The sequence below is a fragment of the Camelus bactrianus genome, chromosome 7, assembly GCF_048773025.1.
Source record: "Camelus bactrianus isolate YW-2024 breed Bactrian camel chromosome 7, ASM4877302v1, whole genome shotgun sequence".
Lineage (NCBI taxonomy): Eukaryota > Metazoa > Chordata > Mammalia > Artiodactyla > Camelidae > Camelus > Camelus bactrianus.
In genome coordinates, this window is record NC_133545.1 from 2,485,045 (window position 1) to 2,505,222 (window position 20,178).

The 20,178-nt window shown below is 51.7% G+C and overlaps 1 protein-coding gene and 1 long non-coding RNA gene across 2 annotated transcripts; one reads left to right on the forward strand and one right to left on the reverse strand.

Moving 5' to 3' along the window:
* The first annotated feature begins 8 nt into the window (after window positions 1–8).
* LOC123617003 (uncharacterized) lies at window positions 9–8,515 on the forward strand. Its single transcript, XR_006725090.2, has 5 exons — window positions 9–1,181; window positions 1,986–3,120; window positions 3,335–3,424; window positions 5,404–5,487; window positions 7,521–8,515. It is a non-coding gene; the product is annotated as an uncharacterized LOC123617003 (long non-coding RNA).
* A 10-nt stretch (window positions 8,516–8,525) lies between these two features.
* HTR5A (5-hydroxytryptamine receptor 5A) lies at window positions 8,526–19,515 on the reverse strand. Its single transcript, XM_010955580.3, has 2 exons — window positions 18,579–19,515; window positions 8,526–8,930 (listed from the first exon to the last, which is right to left on the reverse strand). The coding sequence occupies exons 1-2, from the start codon at window positions 19,341–19,343 to the stop codon at window positions 8,598–8,600; spliced, it is 1,098 nt and encodes a 365-aa protein (XP_010953882.1). The 5' UTR covers window positions 19,344–19,515; the 3' UTR covers window positions 8,526–8,597.
* Window positions 19,516–20,178: the final 663 nt, after the last annotated feature.

A 20,178-nucleotide genomic window follows, 5' to 3' on the forward strand; every position in this document is an offset into this window, starting at 1 on the left:
AGTGCGGTAGAGAATGAGCAACATGCTTCTCCTCTGCCGTGGGCTCCAAGTTTCATGGCCAAGCTGCCACAGGCAGGAGAGTTAGCCTCTATGATGGTGAATTTTATGTGATACTTGGCCAAATATTAGTCTCGATGTTTCTGTGAAGATATTTTCCAAGTGAGACTAGCATTTAAATCAGCAGGCTTTGCATAAAGCAGATTACTCTCCATAATGTGGCTGGGCTTCGTCCAATCAGGTGAAGGCCTTAGGAGAGAAAGGTTGAGATTCCCTGAGGTCAGAAGTGTTTTGGATCCCAGCTGCAACACCAGCTATTCCCTGGGTCTCCAGCCTGCTGGCCGACTATATCCTAGACTTCCAGCCTTATGGTCATGTAAGCCAATCAGTCCCTTAAAATCCTCCCCACCCCCGTGTACACACACACTCTCCTATTGATTTTGTTTCTCTGGAGAAATATGACTAACACCGCCTCTCTACTCAAATGAACAAGTTGGGGTCTCCCAACCCTAACTCTGTTACCTAAGAACAGAGTTAGAGGAACTTGGAAACTGCTTTCCTCTCAGAGTTTTTGTTACTGAAGTTCCTGTGCCTCATGCACAGTGAGGCCAAACAAACTGAAACGTCAGAGTCTGGAGCAGAAGGAGGTTTACTTCCATCCTGTCTCACTGTGGTTTTCGGAGAAAGGCCTTTATGGGCAGAATCTGGGGGGAGGACTGCAGGGTGTGTGCCTTGCTTCTGATTGGTTGGTGGGGAGGTAACAGCAGTGCTCCGTGAATCCTGGGCTCAGCCTGAAGTTACCAACCTGGGTGGGGGCCTCAGTGCAGGCAGAAGAAGTCACGGACATTGTTATGTAAATCCCTTGGGGAGGAACCAGAGCCCTGCCCCCAGGCTGCTCTCTTGTTTCTTGATTGTCCTCCCCTGTCTCTGCACCTCCTCCTTTCTCTGATTAGCAACTGTTTGAATCTGCTCTTTGGAACTCCGGGAAAGTCCAGGAGGCTGACTGAAACCTAGGTCCCACCAACAGGAAATAGAGGACACAGAAAGTATCTGCACCAGGGAGGACCCCGCGGGGTCCTGCTCCATTTCACTTCCAGGACTGATGTCTTCTCAGAGCTGCTACTCAGAGCTGGGTGGATCCATCCTGTCATTCTTGCAACAGCCTTAGCCTCCAGTCCTGGCAGGTGGGTACCTCTCATGACGAGGGAGAAGCCTGTTTGCCTGGAGGAATAAGGCATGTGAATGTATTCTTTAAAGAGCGTGCCAGCTCCTCCTCAATTTGCATTTTGAGTAAGTAACACGGGGTGTAGTTAGCGCGGTCACCACAGCACATCCCATGGCCTGGGTGGCTCGTACCACAGAAACGTATTTTCTGACAGTTCTGGAGGCTGGGAGCTCAAGGTCAAGGTTTCAGCTGATTCAGTGTCTGGTGAGAGCACCCTTCCTGGTGCAGGTGGTCACCTTCTACTGTGTGCTCACGCGACCTGTCCGTTGTGTGCGTGCGCAGAGACTGCAGACTCTGTGTCTGTTCTTCAGGGGCCCCACCCTCACGGCCTCATCTGACCCTGGTCACCTCCCCAAAGTCCTCCCTGCAAAGACCATTACGCTGGGGGTTAAGGCTTCCATACATGCACTTGTCTGCATGTGAGGGATGGGGGACACTCAGTCCATAATACGGAGTTTGCACCTTAAGATAAAAGTTGGGAAACAAAGTTTACATAGATGAGAAGGTACAGACGTAGATGAAATGGAGGACAAGGCTTAGCTGGGTGAAATCTGATTTTGTCCTTCCTTGGAACCAGCTCCAATGACCGCAGTAGAAAGTAGTTGGCAATGTGTTGAAATATCAGAGAGGAAGTTGTTTTTTGGTTTTGTTTTTTTTTTTTTTTTTTTTTTTTTTTTTTTACTTTTTAAAATCAGTTTATGTGGTTTTAAAGACCCAGGTGCGGATGTGACTAGTTTAAAACAACAAACCTGTCATTTTCCAGACAGATTCCACGCGCTGAAGTCTCCCGCCCTTCCTGCAGCAGCAGGGCACTGCCAGCCGTGTGACAGGCCGCGGGAAGCTGCTCCGACGGCGGGTCGGTGAGCCGCGGTCGCCAGCCAGGGCCTCAGCCCGCGGGGCGCCTCCCGTTGTTGGGGGCGGTTATCTAGGCCCAGCGCCTTGGGCGTAAACGTGGCTTGTCGCCACTGATTGTTGCCCCAGGCGCGGCAGGGGCGCAGCGGAACCAGGGGAAGTGCGGCTCCGCCGCCGCCAGACGAGGGCGCGCAGCTCACCTTCCCCGCGCCGGCTCCCGCGTCCGGGGCCGTGCGCTCGCCGAGACCGGGGGCGCTCGCCGTGGCGCCCGCAGGCCGTGCCGCTGGCAGCGAGGGCAGCACCGCGGAGCGGCAGTGCGGAGACCCGGGCGTTCCCAGGGTCGGCCTTGATGCCGCCAGCGTCCCCTCGCACCGCCGCCTGGGGCGGAGCTGGTGGGCTTCCCGGAACTCAGGAGGAGGGCGGAGGTCGACTCCCTTCCTGCCTTCAGAAAGGCAGCAGTTCCCTGCAGACACCCCGAGAAGCCTGCTGAAGAGCTTACAGGTTTTGTCACAATTATTTTATTGTCTGGTTTTCTTAGAAGCTGCCTCAGAATCTCCCAAGGACCAAGGAGGGAAATAACGATTTTCCCCCTAACTTCACACTTCAGTGAAAGCCCAGAAGCACGGCTCGGATGGGAAGTGGTGAGGGGGCCACGTTTAGTATTTTCTAAAGGAGTCGGTTTACACCATGGGGAAGATGGTAGTTCCAAGCTGTCACATCAGAAACCTACTTTATTTTGTGTGTGGAGAGAGAACTCATCATTTCAGAAAAGCCGCCATTGGGATTTTAGCCCCACGGAGCAGAGAACAAATTCAGCGTTAGGGACGCAACGACTAAACCGGCGAGTTTCACGCTCCTTGTCACCCAGAGACAGGGACGGAAGAGGGAAACCGTCTGGACCCGTCAGTGCTGAGCTTCTGTCACTGAGGGTCTTCCAGAGAATGTGTGCCCTGATGAAAGTGTCCTGTTGCCAAACCTGTTTGCGAGCCAAGCACCTGGGTGGCTGGCCTCTGTCTGACAGGGGTTACACCAGAACCACCCTGGAGGTGAGAGCCTCCTGCGCTGCGATGGAGCCCCCCTCGCCTTCCGCGTCTTGCCCAGCCTGGGCTTTGAGAAGCAGCTGGGGTGGGCCCTGTGGGCCAGATATGATTTCTCCTTGAGTGCATTCTTCACTCCTCGCTCCCTTCCAGTCATGGAGAGGGTGAATTGGGGGGGGGGCGGTTCTTTGAAATGGCTTTGTTTTTCTGTGTGCGTGAACAGGTGGAGCCCTGCCTCCCAGCCCCCTGGGCGGAGCCTCCTGGGAGGGTTCTCCCTGTGTGGACCTTCCACGGCCAGACCAGATTCTCTCAGGTAATCTCCCAGAGCGAAGTCCCTTGCTTCCCCTCCTCTGATGGAAGATCTCGGGCCTGGCATCCCCGGTGCAGCACCATGCAGAGTGGTCCTGATCCGGGGGGAGTGTGGTTTGCACGGCCCCTGGGAGGGCAGCACATCCTGGGTGATGTGGGTGCCATCCCTTCAGATTTCTAAGCAGACTCACTCTGGGCCGTCTGTCCACTCAGCCACGTGTGAGATCCCATGTTCTCACTGCTTGCTGTGGAACTTGGTGCTGAGGGGGTGTCAGAACGGCCATGGGTGGCAGGTGACAATCCTTACAGGCGCTCTTTGATGGAGGAAGACCCTCGGGGGGCCATGTCCTTCTGGCTGTCGATGCACTGGCTTTTTCGTGGGTTTAATCCCTGGGACATTGACGTTTCCTGGGTAGCCTACTGTGAACTTCCCGAGAATTCACGGCAGAGGAAGGTGGCCGCTGCGAGGAGAATGTATTCCTGCTCGAGGGTTTGCCGCGACCCAGGAGCGGGAAAGGACACTCAGTGAACACGGTTCTCACTACACGTGCACCTCATACTTTGACTTAAACGTGACGGAAAAGGTATGATCTCTCAACACAAATTTGAGGGGTGGGCTGGGCCTCAGGCATGAAAATTAGAGTTTTGTTCCTTCCATCCATGGAGCAAAGAAACCAGCCCCTCTTTGAGAAAAGAACACTGCTCAGATCCTCCAGAGCTCCTGTCACCGGGGGCTCGGGTTTGAGGACGAGTTCTGCCTCAGAGATGCACAGATTCATAATCGTCACTCAGGATTCGCAGGCCCTCCCCCCGCAGCCAAGGGCGTGGCGCGGTACAGCCGCAGTGAAAGGAAAGCAGAGGCGTCAGGACCTGAGGGGGAGAGGGTAGCCAGCGCTCCAGGGAGGTGAGCCAATCCCTAGGAGCATTTTGAGTTCCAATTCAAGATTTCCTCGAAAATGAACATGGTTACAATTAAAGAGAATTTTGCTGCCCTCGAAATTGAAGCTGAAGCTCTCCTGAGCCCACGGTTATTAAATAATACTCAACAGTCTGAAATGCCAGAGTCTGAAAGTCACAGGGTTTATAGAAACAAGAGGTGGCCATTCAGAAGCCTCAAGAGTGAACTGACACGACATTGTAAACGGACTGTACTTGAATAAAAATATGTTAAAAAGAAAGAAAAAAAGAAAGAAAAAAGCCTCAAGAATGCGAGGAATAAGGAACCCAGAAATGCTGCTCTGGCCCAGGTCCAGGAGGGAGCGGGCCCCCCCGGCTGGCCCCCTGGAAGGTCTCGGGAGGTGACTGCAGTGTCAGTGAGGACCGGCCAAGGCCGCCGGGGGCTGGGCCGCGGAGGGCGAGGACGGCTGGCAGAGTCTAATGCTCTCAACGCCTGTCACCGCAGCAGCGGCTCACGGCACGAGGGGGAGAACTTCCTCTGCGTCTTCTGCAAACGTAAAACGCTCACTCCTAAGTTTTCCCTTTGGAAATGATCTTCGCCTTCACACCTGAAGCACCCTTTTTCTCAGGCACCTACACTTCTGCAGCGAGCAGAGTGGAGTGAGTGCCGCTTCCCGGAGTCACGTGCATCCGCTCTAAGTGTAAGATGCAGTCACGTGATCGGGGGTCGAGCCCGAATCAGGTCACCTGAGTGACATGTTTCTCGGCTCTGATTGGCTTCAGCGTGTCCACCTGACCCTCAGTGAGGTCTGCTGTAGCAAAACAAAGGATAGTTTGGGATGTGCTGTCTTTAGGACAACTTTTAACTCGGTCACTGAATGCGGCAGCTTGGCTTACGTGTTAAAAGAGTGAACATTGTAAGCCAATTATACTTCAATATATACTGCCCTTAAACTGATCTAAAATTCCTCAACTATGGTTCCAGTGCAATATAGGTGGTTTTATAACCGTGGGCTCGTGAGATCTTGTCTCTCAACTTCGTGGGCAACAAAATTCTCTTTAATTGTAACTAATTCTGTTTTCTAGGAAATCGCTGACCTGGAACTGAAACCATGGCTTGCCTTCACGCTGCTTACAAGCAGATGTAAACGCTGACTGAAAGTTACCAAGGTGGGAGTCTTCGCTGTCTGAGCGTTCTTTTTCAGGGTGACTGGTACACTTGGCCCTCAGACTGAAGAAGGCATATGTGCATGTTCTAGACAAACGGCACTGCTGTCTCCTGGGGCAGCCTGAGCCCACTGGCGTTTCCGATGCTCCTTAAAGCAGCGGGGAAATCTCAGTGATGCTGAATTAGCCAGGGAGGTGCTGGTGGTAGGACAGCAGACTCTGAAGAAGACCTCTTGGATTTCCAGTTCCTACTCTGAGAGCTGCGCATGGCTAGGACTCCGCTGGTCCCAAGTCTTCTGAACAAAGCTGGAGAAGGTGGCACCCAGCCGGGGGAGCCGTTCACGCTCAGATTCTGGGCTTACCCCTCTGCTTCTTTTCAGAAGGATTTAAGGCAGGGAATGAAAGCCTGTGTTAATTAAGAAGGCTCCATCCAGGGCGGAGACGCGGGCTACCGGGTCTGCACGGCGCTGTGGCTAAACTCAGCCCTCTTAGGTCCACGGACTGGTGAATGAACAGCCTGATGGCAAGGTCAGAGGCCCTGAGGCCTCTTGCAGAGGTGACGAGACATCAGGCTAGATTAAGGAGTGATAAGCGTTGGGCCCACTGACATCCTTCAAAGTCCAGCGACCCCCACTCCTGGTCTCTCAGATGTCTGACACTCTCTCCTGTGCGTGTTTCCCTGACAAACTGATAGCCCCAGGTAATGCCTACCTCAGCAGTCAGATCCCTTCACAGACCCTAAACCTCTCACCTCCCTGCAGCCAGTCAGAGACTTGTGCACGGGCCGATCGGGCACCTCGTGACCCGACCTTATAGAACACCCGACAGCCGGCCCTCGGGGCGCGTGCGGCTCCCCGTGCCTGTGCACCCTGCTGTTGTCTGTGACGGTGCGCCCCAGTAAACTCCTTCCTGATCTTACACTTACCCTCTGGTACATTATTCCACCAGCCTGCGCAAGCAGCCTGCCCCATGGGTCATACAACAGCAAGGGAGAAGGAGTGAAATCTCGTGGAAGGTAGCCTTTGTTCTTAGGATGGCTCGGTGTCACGTGACACCTGGGAGATGCTAAACATACATTGAACAACAGCCGTAAAGGATTTACTCATCTTACGAAAATGTGAATAACCTCACTGGGAGACTGAAATTAATATTACAGTAACGTATGTCTCCAGCAAAGTATACAGAATCCTGGCAGAGCCAGGGAGTATTTGAAGCCACCAGACAATGTAGCCCATTTTCCCAAACCTTCACTTTACTAAAAAGTCTGAAATAAATAAACCCTTTTTTTCCCCCAAGCAGTAAGGCACTGAATTTATGGAGGAAAATGAAAAATTTCACATGGACTTTCAGATAGAATAGACTCTTCGATTCTGATGTCCCAGCTCCAGGTCCCCAAGTCGGAGTTTATCCTTCTTTGCTGTGGGGTATTTAACAAAGTTTTGGAAACACTTCCCTTATTATAACCCTAGAATATAATCGTATTTGATCATCTCTGGCTCTGAGTAATGGTGGGGAAGAAAAATTGAATAAGTGAACAATGTGTATTTAAAAATATTTATGGGTTTAGTGCTTCAAGTAATATATACAGAAACAAGAAAATCTAAGGATTTTTCCAGGTAAATTCTTCAAGGAATTTGCTCCAGTGCATAGGTGAGAGATCTGCACTGTCAGTTGGCCACTTTACAAGAGATGTAACATTCCCTCGTCTGCTCTTTTCTTTGAATAATGACCGTCTTTGCAGTAAATGCAGACTAAACATCAAACCAAGACCACAAATAGACACAAATTTCCTATTTTTGAAATCTTAATTGATATAATTAAGTGTGTACAAAACAATACATATAATAATATATGTATTGGGATAATTCAAAGATTATTATAACACAATTTTTAGATTCATGCATTGAAAGAATCAGGCACATAGCAGACCACAGGCAGTTTTATTGTCCAAGATCTTTTTACAGTTTTGTGTAACGGCCGGGGTTTTGTAAGGTCTATAAACGCTGCATCCTCACTCAACTGTCTTGTCTCACCAGGCGTGGCAAGTGTTACCTTGTGGAGGACTGAGGGCTCCTGGTACCATTTTTCAGCTTTCCATTGAGTTCCCGGTGTTGGCCTCCCAGCAGGCATTCACAGACCAGTGAGCAGTAGCAGCTGGCAGATCGCTAACGACGTCCGTAAAGTGCGCGTGCGTGGGACTGTGCCGCCATAGCTCTTGGGTATGAGGCTGTGTTTAAGAAGCCAGCACGTTTGTGACAGCTGTTTTACGCTGGTCTCGTGATCTGAGGATAAAGGTCTTTGTCCAGCAATGTTTGAATAAACTTCATACAAGTGAAATCCATACTAAGTAACCAAGTTTGACGGAACCTGGGGACTAGTAGGATTTCTGTGTTTGTGAGCAGTTTGCTGCAAAATAGAAGGAGGCATTTGGCTTGACTTTTAGCTCCTGTTTCAAGTTGATGAGTTGCATTTTAGAACAAGCTAGCCAGCTGGAACTCTGGCCCCCTCCGTAGGTTTGATGGAGACGTGTGTGGGTGCCTTGAATAAAAACTTGAAGGCGTATTGACGGGTCTGACAGATGCGACTGTGTGCGTTAATATGTTTGGAGATGCTATTTTGTGGCCAAATGTTGGGGCCTACACAGTAAGTGTTAGGGTGTGCATCCCAGGACCATGGAATGGAATATCTGAGATGGGGACTATACTGGAAAACTTGAAATTACGGGTTCCTATCCTCTGCCGTGACTTATTACCTGCTCTTTTCTGTCTGTGCTGGCGCTGCCCACGCTGGTTCACCTCCTCCTCCCCCCGCCCTGTTTGCCTTCTCAGGGACGAGGACGGTAACCGTGCTGGAGTGGCTTTCGGAGAGGAAAGGGCAGTTTGTGGGCCAGCCGCGTGGCCGTTAGGTGCCGAGTGAGGCCCAGCAGATCAGGTGGCTGATGAGGTCCCCAGACCCACCTGCAGACACTCACACTCCTGCCTGGAGGAGGCGGCGAGGGGCTCATCTCGAAGACGACCCTGGGGGACTCGGTTGCTCCTCCCTGTGGTGCGGGTTGGGGTGGGGAAGGGGCCGCCGCGGGAGGTTTCATGAGCTCGGCAGTGGTGGGGGGGCCTTCAGTGGTGCCTGGAGAAGAGGTTCCTGAAGGCGCTGCTGTAGCTCTTGCTGAAGGCCGTGTAGATCAGGGGGTTGAAGAAGGAGTTGGAGTAGCCCAGCCACAGGAAGACACTCTTCCATGGGGCGGGGGCATCGCAGGAGCACAGGGGGCCGACGAGCTCCACGGTGAAGAAGGGGGTCCAGCAGAGCACGAACACCCCGATGAGGATGCCCACTGTGAGGGCGGCCCTCTGCTCCTTCTGCTCCCTCCACGTGTCCCCTTCTGTCTGGAAGGTGACGGTGGCGTGACGAGCGGTGAACACCATCTCGGGCTGCTGGGCAGATGCCTTCACCTGGAAAAGATCAGCAGAGGCTTCAGGAGGACCCACCTCGTCGAGGCTGCGGGGCCGGGGGGCTGAACCGAGACGCGGATGTGCCCAGCCCAAACGCCCGCTTCACAGGGGGCCCTTGTAGTCGGGGCAGGGGCCGGCCTCCCTCGGCTGTGGGGATGTAGTGACGGGGCTGCACGCTTGCTCCTGCCTTAGAAATGGAAGGAAGATGGGAGCGTCTGCGGCAATGGGGGCCACCAGGGTCCCTGTCGCTGTCTGTTCAGCAGCGGACAGTGGGACAAGCAGGTTGTGCAGCGACACACGAGCAACCACAAGTGTGCTGAGTCCTTATCCGACCCTGCATGCTTAGGACTCAGTATTCTGAAATCTGTAACATTCTGGATTCCTGTGAATCCCCTCCAAAATGTGAGGATTTTCTAGAACTTTCCTTTTGGTATAAGGTTCCAGAACATAGTCTACTGTTTGGGGCAGTCACTCACCAGGACGCTTATCTCCTTTTGGTTTATTCTGTGTTCTGCCCTCTGCCCCCAACTTACATGGAGAAAGGAACCTCTAAACTCAGATTCCCTCCCCTCTGGCTCACAAGTCCTCTTCAAGGCAGGTGTCTGCAGAGTCAGGGTCTCCAGCTCCGCTCCCCTCCTCTGAGGAGGTGGGTGGGCTTCTAGGGAAGGAAGCACTTCCTTCTGTTCCGGGCCTGATTCGAGGTCTCTGGGGGACTTGAGGTAAGGAGTGTCTGTTGATCAGGCCCCAGATGCGAGGAAACTGCAGTGGGCGGATTTGCTAAATGAGCAAATTAGTTGATCCAGTCACGACATGGGACAGTTTCTGGGTCGATCAGTCATGATTCACTGGTGGGGAGACTCCACTGACGCTAAACCCCGTTCCTCCCAAGTCCAGCGTACTGTGGCCCCAGGACATGCGAAAAGCAGAGCTTCACGGCTCTCTCCCCGGCAGCACACAGCCTTTCAGGCGATGAGCTAGGTCAGAAGGTCTGCCTCTTTAACCCACAAACCCAGTTCACGGCTGCGTCTGTAGACTGGAGTCAAGAGGAGCTGACCCACCGAGCGTGCAGAGCGCCCGAGTGAGACAGGGACACTGTAGTTAAGGTAGTGTCCGTTCACGTGTGAATTTTTACGTCTGTGTGATAGCCTTCCTGTCATCTGTTTGAAAAGCAGTGAAGCCCCAAGCATTAGACAATCAACAGAGGGTCACAAAGACTGAAACAAATCATTCGTAATTGTACAACCCTTAAAAGCACGTATGAGATAAGAGATGAAAATTTCTTTTTCCCAGTCTCACCCCTGGGTGGAACCATAGTAACTTTCTTGCTTTATCAGTGCATGCCTGGGGATCCATTTCAGGGGACTGATTTGTAGAAATGCAAACACAATATTTTGTTTCATTTCCTTAATAAATCTGAATCCCAAAGTGGCATCAAGGAAGCCGTTCCCCGCCCACCCCTCCCATTTTCCAAAGATGGTGATGGAAGAGGGATTCTGGTCCTGACTCTTAAATACCCGAGAAATTCTCCTTCCTCTCAGGATTTTTCACTGTTAACACTGTCCCCTCGGGGGTGTGACGCCATTGTGACCACTCCTTAATCTCTATAGCACGCCTGGTGCGAAGGTGGAACAGTTAAGCCAGACTCAAAGGCTCTGAGATAACAGAAATAAACACAGCAGCAAGCAGCTAGGTGTTCTGGCTTTTGAGGCCCGTCCACCCCGCCCGTCCGTGCTGCCTGGAGCCTTTTCAGGCCGACACCAGCAGCCCCTGCTCAGTCCGTAGGTATCAGTTTCCAGTTGCAGTTCACAGTGAGCCCCACAGCGGGACTCCCAGTGTACGGCAGCCTTCTAGGAAGGGTGGGGGACCCCCAACGCTGCTCATGCTGTCTGTAGGAGTTCGCTATCGCACAACGGGGGAAGTCGCAAGGTTTCCATTCTCAGGAGCTGGCCGTCTGCTTTCTCATGACTGACTCTGAGAACGCTTGCGTCTTCGGAGACCCTGCAGCTCCTCAGGCGCAGTCCTGCCCTAGACCCGAGGGGCTGCTGTCACCCGTCGTTCATCTGAGAGCACAGGGCCCCAGGGGGGTTTGCTCCCAGGTGTATTGCTCACGCTTAGGTGCAGGATTTGAATATTTCTGTAACAGTTAGCATTAGGAAAGGGGGCCAAGCGTGTGAGACAGTTTACGGCCCCGTAGAGGAGCGCTGAGCGCCCCAGGCGCAGGCCTGCCTGGCCCTCGCACCATCAGATCCTGGATTCTCCCGGTGCAGCTTACCCAGGTTCTTAACGAACGACGAGCTGTTCCCCGGGACTGCGACCACTCATGGTATCTGCAGAAACTTTCCGCTGTGTGATAGTTCTCATGCTGAGTAAGTGTACTTAGCGATGTCCTGGTTATTTTGTTCTTAAGTGTGTCTTTAGGGAGGTTTCTCCATGTCAGGAGGACCCACAGGCACCTGCCAATGGCCCTTTTCGCTGAGTTCTTAGCGCAGCAGGTCGGGGATGCACCTGTGGGGCCCCTCCCAGCAGGGATCCAAATTCATTTTTAACAGGTCTTTTAAATGCTACTTCGGGTCTTCTCCCAACTCTTAGAACTCTACTTTGAATTCAAATTGAACTTTTTTTTCCCCTAAGTATGTTCTTTTTTATGGTTTGCCTTGAGTCAGGAGCTTTTACAGGTGAGTCGGAGAGCTCCACGTTTCTCAGAAAAGACGCTCTCTGTGACCCGAGCAGCGTGGAGCCCTCGCGTGTGTGGAGTTCAGTGCTGACTCGCCTGGTGAAGGTCATGGGTCCGGCCGGGCTGCTCGGGGCAGCAGAGACTCAGCCGGGGGAGCGTCTTTGCGGCTGGGGAGCTGCAGGTTCCGAGGTCAGTAGGTGGCTGATCTGGTTGCCCAGTTTACCCAGGTTCTTACGAAAAGCCCTGTGCTTTTCTGACTTACAGACGCCCTAGGTCTGCGCTGTCTGCTCATCCGTGACTGCGGTGAAGCGCTGGATGGAGCTTGGAGAACAGGCCCTGTTAGTTGCTCTGTCAGTCACTCAGCGGGCTCGTGAGTGGTTGCTCAGAAAGGGAGGTGGTGGCGTGAAAGGAGCGAACGTTCAAGCCGCGTTGCCCTTTCCCTGTTTGTCTTTGACGTGCTCTCTCGTTTAAAGCCCAAACCCCGCAACCTGAGATGCATGTGTAGAAGATTTTCTAAGTGAACAGTTAGCCTCATCTCTCCAAATACATCTATCATTCTTCCCAAATGGCCATGTGTTAAATAACTATGTACTGGTTAATCATAAACCTAGCATGTTCTTTCATTTCCTCAGACTATTCTGGCTCCTGCCCTATGACTGTGACAGATACTCAATAGATTATCATCAATAATGGTATTGAAATTAGGGGATAGAGACTCTCACCTTGGAAGTGTGGTTTCGGGTGATTTGCATGTTGGACTAGGCTGTTGTCAACATGCAGGATGCACTGATGGGTCAGAATCTTCGAGCTAGAAATGATCTCACCGATTTGGGGGGGGCGGGTGGCGGTCCACAAGGGGATGAATAAAAACATTCCCACACACTGAGGAGGAGACTGGCTGCTCTGTGGCTGTGGCAACAAGGAGCCTTGGTATTTGCTTAAGCCTGTTCAGCGGATGAAGGGCCATCCAGCTCTGTGAGGATACGTGTGCAGATCAACCAGTCCGAGTTAGCCCTTACCTCTGAAAGTCAGCCAGTTAGGGTGGGACTCGCCCCGCTAAACACACCTCTGGGCGCTAGTCAGTCGACAACAGTCTCCCGGAGTAACCCCACTGTTTGGGGGATGTCAGCTCGCTGCTCCTCTGAATGTCCTCCAGTCCCCAAGCTCGGTGCTGTCCCAGCCCCCGTGAGCGACGGGCGTTCCGCTCTGCTCGGGGAGACGGTGCCGGACAGGTTCAGTCTTCTGCCCTCTAGCGAGCAGCACTTTTATGTCAGATCCTGGGTGGTGGCTGTACCAGCCTTGGACAGCTTGGAGGGCCCACTGAGGTTATCTTGAGGACCCTTCACAGGATGCTTGGATCGCAGGTGCATTCGCTGAGTCCCAGTGTCCCCAGTTGCCTTCGAATCTGCAGGCACGAGCTTCAGCCCCACTGGGCGCTGCTTGCTCTGTGTATTTTGTTACCACAGGATTTGTGACCAAGTGTGTCTTTGTGTAAGGTCATTCAGCTTGAGTCTTTGCATCAAGTCCCTAGACCTTTGTTTGGTAATTGACTTACACCTTTGTCTAAGGCTATCAGATCTTGTCCTGGAGGTGTACCATTTAGCAAAAATTTTTATGCCATAATCTACTTATATATTGCTGTTTTCTTTGCTTTTGCTATTGTTTGTCTAAATATGCAAAATCTTGTTATAAATTTTTGTTTGTTTTTTATCCTGGAGTACTTTTTTTTCTTTGAAGATAAAAAGGATTGTTCTACAAGGCATTGGCTTGATAAACTTCTAATCCATTCCAAGCCAGATCTGAAGGCTAATGATTTGGCAACCATTAGACTTACGACCAATTTGTGAAAAAGCACTTGATCAAACTTTGCTTTGGGTCCTTCACAAAACTCCAGTGAGGGCATTTGCTGTCTTGTCAGTTGGTGAACGCAGATGTCACCTTGCCTAGTTGGTATTCCAGCTGACTGGTTATCGGGTTGGTGATCGCATGGCCGCTTCTTGGCTTCTGGTCGAGGATCCTGAGACGCCATTCACAAGACGAACTTGTCCAACTACAGTGGCCTCTTTCTTGAGTTTCGTGATTTGTCCAAGTCAAAGTCTCAGACTCCCCTTTGAGAACTTCTGTTTCCTATTTTAAATTGCACTGCGATCCTCACTCTTGCACTTTTCTTGTAAATGCAGAAATAATGTTTTACTTAATAAGGAATTTCTGAGAGTCAAAATCAATAGAGAAACTCTAGAAAAATTAGGACACAAACACCAAATAGTTGAGAGTCAGCTTCTCTAGCTGTTACACTAAGGCCTTAGAACAAAATTCTCACCCTGAGATGGTCTCAGAGCTTCTGTGACCCTCCGAAACCTGCCCCCCCCCGCACACCTGCACGTCACGTGCTTCTGTCAGCTGTAGCTGGCCTCCTAAATGAATTGTCATTTCTTCAGGATTTTCTCGGGAAAAACAAAATCTCATTGTAAAATTGCCGGACAAAAAGTCAGATCTATAGAATCTCAATTAAAACTGTGGTCTAGAGCCTAGGTAAGGCTATAATTAAGACTTTTTCTAAACTTCAGGGAGAAGGGCAAAAGATTGTCCCAGAATTTAGAATTTTTAAGAGTACTGAACAAAATTCTTACTGTCCTGGACTACAGATCAGTTCCAACTAGTTAAATTAATTAAAATACCCCTCAGATGAGGAAAAATATTTAAAAGTAAAAGGATAGAAAAGAGAAGAGCTATATACCCAGCTATGAAAATTTTAAATATAAAATACATTATGTAAAGCAATGTCATAAGCCTTTCTTTTAAGAGAAGATTGAATAAATAGTAAAAATTGTAAACTAAATAAAGACAGCAAATAGACTTCAGAAAACTTCAAAGTAATATTCTGGAGAAAACCCAACAGCTGAAATACACAGTCTTATCCTGTTTTTCTATAAATGGGTATAAACCCGAATTAGGGAACTTATAAAAAATAAATTGAAATTGCCAATTCAGAAGATATACAATATGGGGCTAGAGATTTCCAGATACTCTTAGAAGGTAAGTAGGCTAGAATCAATGCAAGATATGGCTCTCTAGATAAAACATCCAAAAGCACCTCTGTTTTCAAAGATTTGGGGGCCTCGATAAGGATCCTTGTAAGGTTTGCCAGCAGAAGAATCCTTGAAAAAATCAGTGTCCCCTATTGACTAAAAATCCCAATGACAGCTATCTAAAATCTGTCCAGCGAAGTCACCCCATGGGAGGTATCGTCCAATCCGCTGTCCTTCTAAACTTCTAAGGGGACTTACCTATAATTACAGATGCACAACAGTGCAGCGTTCTTACTCCTACGGCTGTCACCGTAACTATGATGGTCTCCACCACTATAAAACAAGAGGCCCCTCGGCCTGAAATTTTAAAGTTGCCTGAAAAAAACATGCAAACTGACTTGTAATAAGTTTTGAAAGATTAAAAGCAGAGGAAAAAATTTCTTTAAAAAATGATTGGTCATACCAGACGGTGAAATAAGATCATGAAAGACAAATTTGCAGCTATTTTAAAAAACTTGGAGGAAAGTAAACCTTAGTCAGTAGAAAAATCCAAGTGGTGGAAGTCTTGAACAATTCTGTGCGCCAGCTTGTGACTGGTATTTCAAGATCGTTGTCAGAATGCCTCTCTAGGTTCTGTGACGCAGCTCCAAAGTTAATAGGATCTGCTTGCAGATGAAGTGTCCCGCTGTCCTCACACACGATCGCATCACAGCTGATCTGCACGTGAGATACCTACACTGTGTGTAACTCAAGACATCGCCAAAGAAAGAGCGATGGTTCTGGGGACCGATGGACGAAGGCGCCGCAGGCAGCTCAGTTGGAGCAGAACGCGCATGAGCCCAGACTGAGTCGTCCTAGGCTGTCGTGAACCTACCCTTTTGTACACATACAAAGGTGCTGGCCCGCGTTCCAGGTGGCACCTATCCCAGAGCTGTTTCCTATTGAAGCCTGCCCCTTAATTTAGGAGTCAAGGCTTTGCCTCCTTGCCTCTGAGAAACCACAGGCATCAGTTGAACTAGTCAGCACATCTTCAGAACTTATATGAAGCCTTTAACTCTTATGTTACCAGACATAGTGAATCTCCATTGCTAGCTGAAACCACCCAGCATTTTACTTCTAGTTGGTTGTTCGAGATTCAGCATCTGTTGTCCAGAGCTTTAAGTGCTGCTACGTCACGCTATTCTGACAGACAATTTAAAATCATGTTGATGGATGTGCAGTCTGAACGTCAGATCTCCACAGATGAAACTGCACCTTCAAGGAGAGCCAAAACCAGTGGTGAAGACACAGGCAGTCTGTGTTGTCTCTCCTGGAGCCTTGGCTGGGGGAGGACCAGACACGGGAGGTGAGAACCGAGTGTTCCCGCAGACTCAGCCTGCAGCCTGGAACCGGTCTTAAATGTACTCAGTCAGTCAAGGACAGCTCGTCTCAATGGACTTACCTTTGCAAGCCAGCCTGCCGTGTCAGTCCCCCACTTCTGGAAGTCAGGTGACCAGGCCACCTCCCACGGGAGCAACGACCATCCACAAAGCTGCTCTTACAGCGATGCCAGCCCACTCAGACCTTGGAAGGTCCACCAACCCCGGATGCCACACTTCCCAAAAATGCCATTGGAGGTCAGCATTCTGCTTTCCCAGAGAGACTGCCTGACCAGCGTAGGTCTCCCTGACACGAGTGAGCAATAAAGCCAGCTTTGCCTTCCCAGACCGGATCTTCCTCAGTGGTCTCATCAGCCTTTGCCAGGGGCAGGGACTATCTCTCGTGTGCGTCCTGTTTGCATCTCAGTGTCTGGCACAGGGCCGGCTTTCAGCCTGTGTTTGAATAAAACTCTGAAGATGAAGAAACGGGGAGGAGTGTTGTGTTTCTCTGCGTAACACAGCTAGTTGCTGGTAGAGCGTATGCAGAAATGTTAGCTCCTGCTACCACCGAGGATTCAGGAAACCTGGTTTTTAATTAACCCTTCACGTGGGATGAGGACAGAGGCAGCTCCACATTTTAGGCAGAACCCTGGGTCACTTAGAGGCCTTGCAGAGCCACAGAACCCATATTTGCAAGTTACCTGGCAGAGAAAGGGAGGATGTGAGACAGTACTTGGCTTCTGCTCCCTCCAAAGCTGAGCAGTGAGAGCCCCTCTCCTTCCGGAATAAGCAACCTGAGGCAGAATTATCATTGCTCTTCCCCTTTAAAGCTGTTTGGTGTTGATTATCAATTGTGTTTTCCTGGATAAGCATCCTGGCAGAAGAGGGTCCGTGTAAGGAAGGCCTCAGCGGGCAGCCGGCCCCCTTGTTCCTGACCCGGGATTGCACGCACACGGACACTCCGGGCAGTCGGTGGCGCTCCTACCCATCGGCACGCCGTGTCCAGCTCAGAGGTCTAATAAGTCGGGGCTTCCCAGCTGTGGCACTGCTGACTTTGGTCTGAACAAGTCTTTGCTGTGGGCCTGCCCTGCGTGTTGTTCCACATTTACCCGCGTCGCTGCTCGCTACACACTAGGTGCCAGTAGCGCACTCTCCCCAAGTCTTGATAATCAGAATGTCTCCGGATGTTCCAAGTGTCCCCTGAGGTGGGGGAGGGCAAACCACCCCTGGCTGAGACTAGTATTCTAGATAGAAGGGCAGGTAGCCTCTGAGCACCCCCCCCCCCCCGCATCCTTCTTTCTTCTAGAGTGAGGCCTCCCCTTTCTGCCTCAACCATACCTCTGGTTCCTCTAAGCTTGATGGACTGATTATGGCTGGAATTAACCACCGACTCTAGAAAACATGGAAAAATTGTATAGCTCACAATAGATGTCTCTCTCTCTCACTGGACTGGACTCTTCATAGACGAAGATGGTGTCTTTATCATTCTTTTACCCCTTGCAGCAAGTGCATGGTATGTGATCGGTGTGCTTAATTGAATTTACTTTGCTGACCCAGAGCCGATCACAGAAGTGAGTGCTGTGTAGATTTCCTAACTTGCAGTGTGTGAATTAGGTTCAGGGGATCGTTCTTGGCTGTGAGCTGGGGGGAGGCAGTCCCCGCATCCAGTGAATTCATATGAAGTCTTACGGTCCCCGGTCTTGAGTCATAACCTGATTGCTAAGAGTTAACAAAGAGCAGGAAAGTGTGGGTGGAGAGATGAGAAAAGAGCCCCCACGGGTGCTGTAGCAGTTGTCCTGCCTTAAATGCCGCTTGTAAAGAGCTGGGGAATTGCCTGCCTCAGATTTGCAATTTCCTCTTGCAGCTTTACTTGTACTCAGGGAGTCAAACAAGTGATCCTCAGCTGTGCATACAGTCTGATTGGGGGGTGGCTTGTGTGTGTGAGAGGGCTGGAGGGTTAGACTCAGAAGGTAGCCCCGCAGGCAGTGGGAGCAGGTAACAAAGGCAGGCTCTGAGCTGGGTGTAAACAACATCTTTAGTCTTGTATCAGGAGAGGAGGATGCGGCAGAGCGGCAGTTAGTAACCCAGGAGATACCACATTTTGCAAAATCAGTTGCTATAATTTGCAAAGAAGAAAATAGACTGGGTTGAAACACTAATCTGCTTTGCCTGCTGTATAGCAGTCTTCCTTCCAAATCATATTACTGTCCGTCCCTTCCCAATCCTCAAACACCTCGCTCCAAGTGCAGGAAGCCAGCACCAGGCACCAGCCTCCTCAGACGCTCTAAAGGATGTTACAGATCCATAGAATTTTCAAACCCAGTAGGACCCTGTAGAATTAGGTAGTCTGGACTCCTCATTTTAAATACAAGGAAATAGTCTGTCAGAGATGACATGCTCTGTGATACTGAGCAAGTCAGAGCAGAGTCTGTGACTCTGTCTCTCTCCCATCTACCCCCTTCCCTTCTTCCCCTCACCTCCCAGTACTAAAAAGTTGCACTGTCTACAAATCTAGGGGGCGGGGTACTGGGGATAAGGCCTGTACACATGCAAGCAGGGTATTTTTAAGGATGACTTTAACACCCACCTCCACCGCTTCTGATATGGGAGAGATGCTGTTGGTCTTCCGGGGGCCCACGCGGAACTTGGCGGCCTTGTAGATCTTCCAGTACACGAAGAGCACCACGCAGAGCGGCAGGTAGAAGGCGCCCACGGTGGAGAACACGGTGTAGGAGGGCTCGCGGCTCACCTGGCACTCCGCGCTGACCTCAGAGTAGGTCTCCCCCCAGCCGAAGAGCAGCGGGGCCAGGGAGATGACTGCGGAGAGCACCCAGGTGAGCACGATCATCACGTTGGAGACACGCTTGCGGGCGCGGAGCGTGTATTCCAGGTGATGGGTGATGGACCAGTAGCGGTCCAGCGCGATGGCCGTCACATTCCAGATGCTGGCGGTGCAGCAGAGCACGTCGCATGTGATCCAAAGCTGGCACAGCCGCTGGCCCAGGTGCCAGCGGCGCCCAGACAGCTCGTGCACCAGGCTTAGCGGCATAACCAGAGCGGCCACCAGCATGTCCGAGATGGCCATGGACGCCACCAGGTTGTGCGGAACGCGGTGGAAGGCGCGCACGCGGAGAATGGTCGCCAGGACCAGCAGGTTCCAGGCGAGTGTCGCTGCCACCAGAAAGCCCAGCAAGGTCAGAACAAGCACGCCGAAGACGGAGAGGAGGGCTGGGCTGGGGCGCGGGTCTTCTGCATCAAAGCTGAGGTTAGTCTCCAAAGGGGCGGGGGTGGAGATGGTAAAGTAGGTGAGGTTCACAGGCAGATCCATCTCTGGGTCAAGAGCCTGGCTCATCCGTATGTGGAGAAGGGGTGCTCAGGAGAGCATAAGGTGGCCACTGCACCCGAAGCCACTCCGGATGTGTGTAACGTCTGACCAGTGTCAGGATTTCTGGGGAGTGCCTGTGAAGCTCGCCCGAACCTCCTGCCAGTGAGCATCCGTGGGAGGTGGTGTGGCTGAGAGGAGAGTGCCTGGCTGCAAGCCGCGGCGTGTCTGAAGCCCTCAGAGGCTATGAAAGCAGAGGCAGGGGCTGCATCTGGCCGCCAGGGCCCGCCTAAGTGGTCACGTGCCCAAGGCTCTTCACCTTGGCGGAGACAGCAGTCTGGTCGCCCAGAGCCGAGCGCTTCCCAAGTCGGGGAGAAGCTGGGCGGCCCGGGAGCGTGTGGGTGCCAGGAGCGGGGCTGGTGCGTCAGAGCAGTAGTTCTCGCCGTGCGTGACCTCCCTACCTGCCCCTCTCTCCAGGCAGCTGCAGCGGGCTGCAGCCTCAGCTCGGTGCTGGGAAGCCAAGCAGGGACCTGCTTTCTCCTGCCTTCTGCTGTTCCCCACCCCTCTCCCCACGCCTTCTGGGGCTGCGGCTCCGGAGAGCGAATGCTGGCACGCCCACCCAGACCTGCCTTATCAAACTCGGGATCCAGCCTACGTAAGGCATCAGCTGATAAGGCCGCCTCTCAGCCCGCGCGCGCTGCGCTGGCGCTGTCCCTGGTGCTGCCGGCTGTCCCCGCCCGAGCGCGCGCTCTCTCAGTGCTGTCCATGGTGCTGTTGCTCCTCCCTGAAATGAGTACCCTTCGCGGAGCAAGTTTACCAGTGAATTTGCCTTGAAGTGTTCCTCTAGCCACCCGCTACTCGTGTC

What these genes read in the sequence shown, in the direction of transcription:
- HTR5A (XM_010955580.3), bottom strand. Translation starts at nt 19,343, where the DNA reads ATGAGCCAGGCTCTTGACCCAGAGATGGATCTGCCTGTGAACCTCACC. An exon ending in CCATATCAGAAGCGGTGGAG is followed by an intron (nt 8,931 to 18,578) that starts GTGGGTGTTAAA and finishes GATCTTTTCCAG; the next exon opens with GTGAAGGCATCTGCCCAGCA.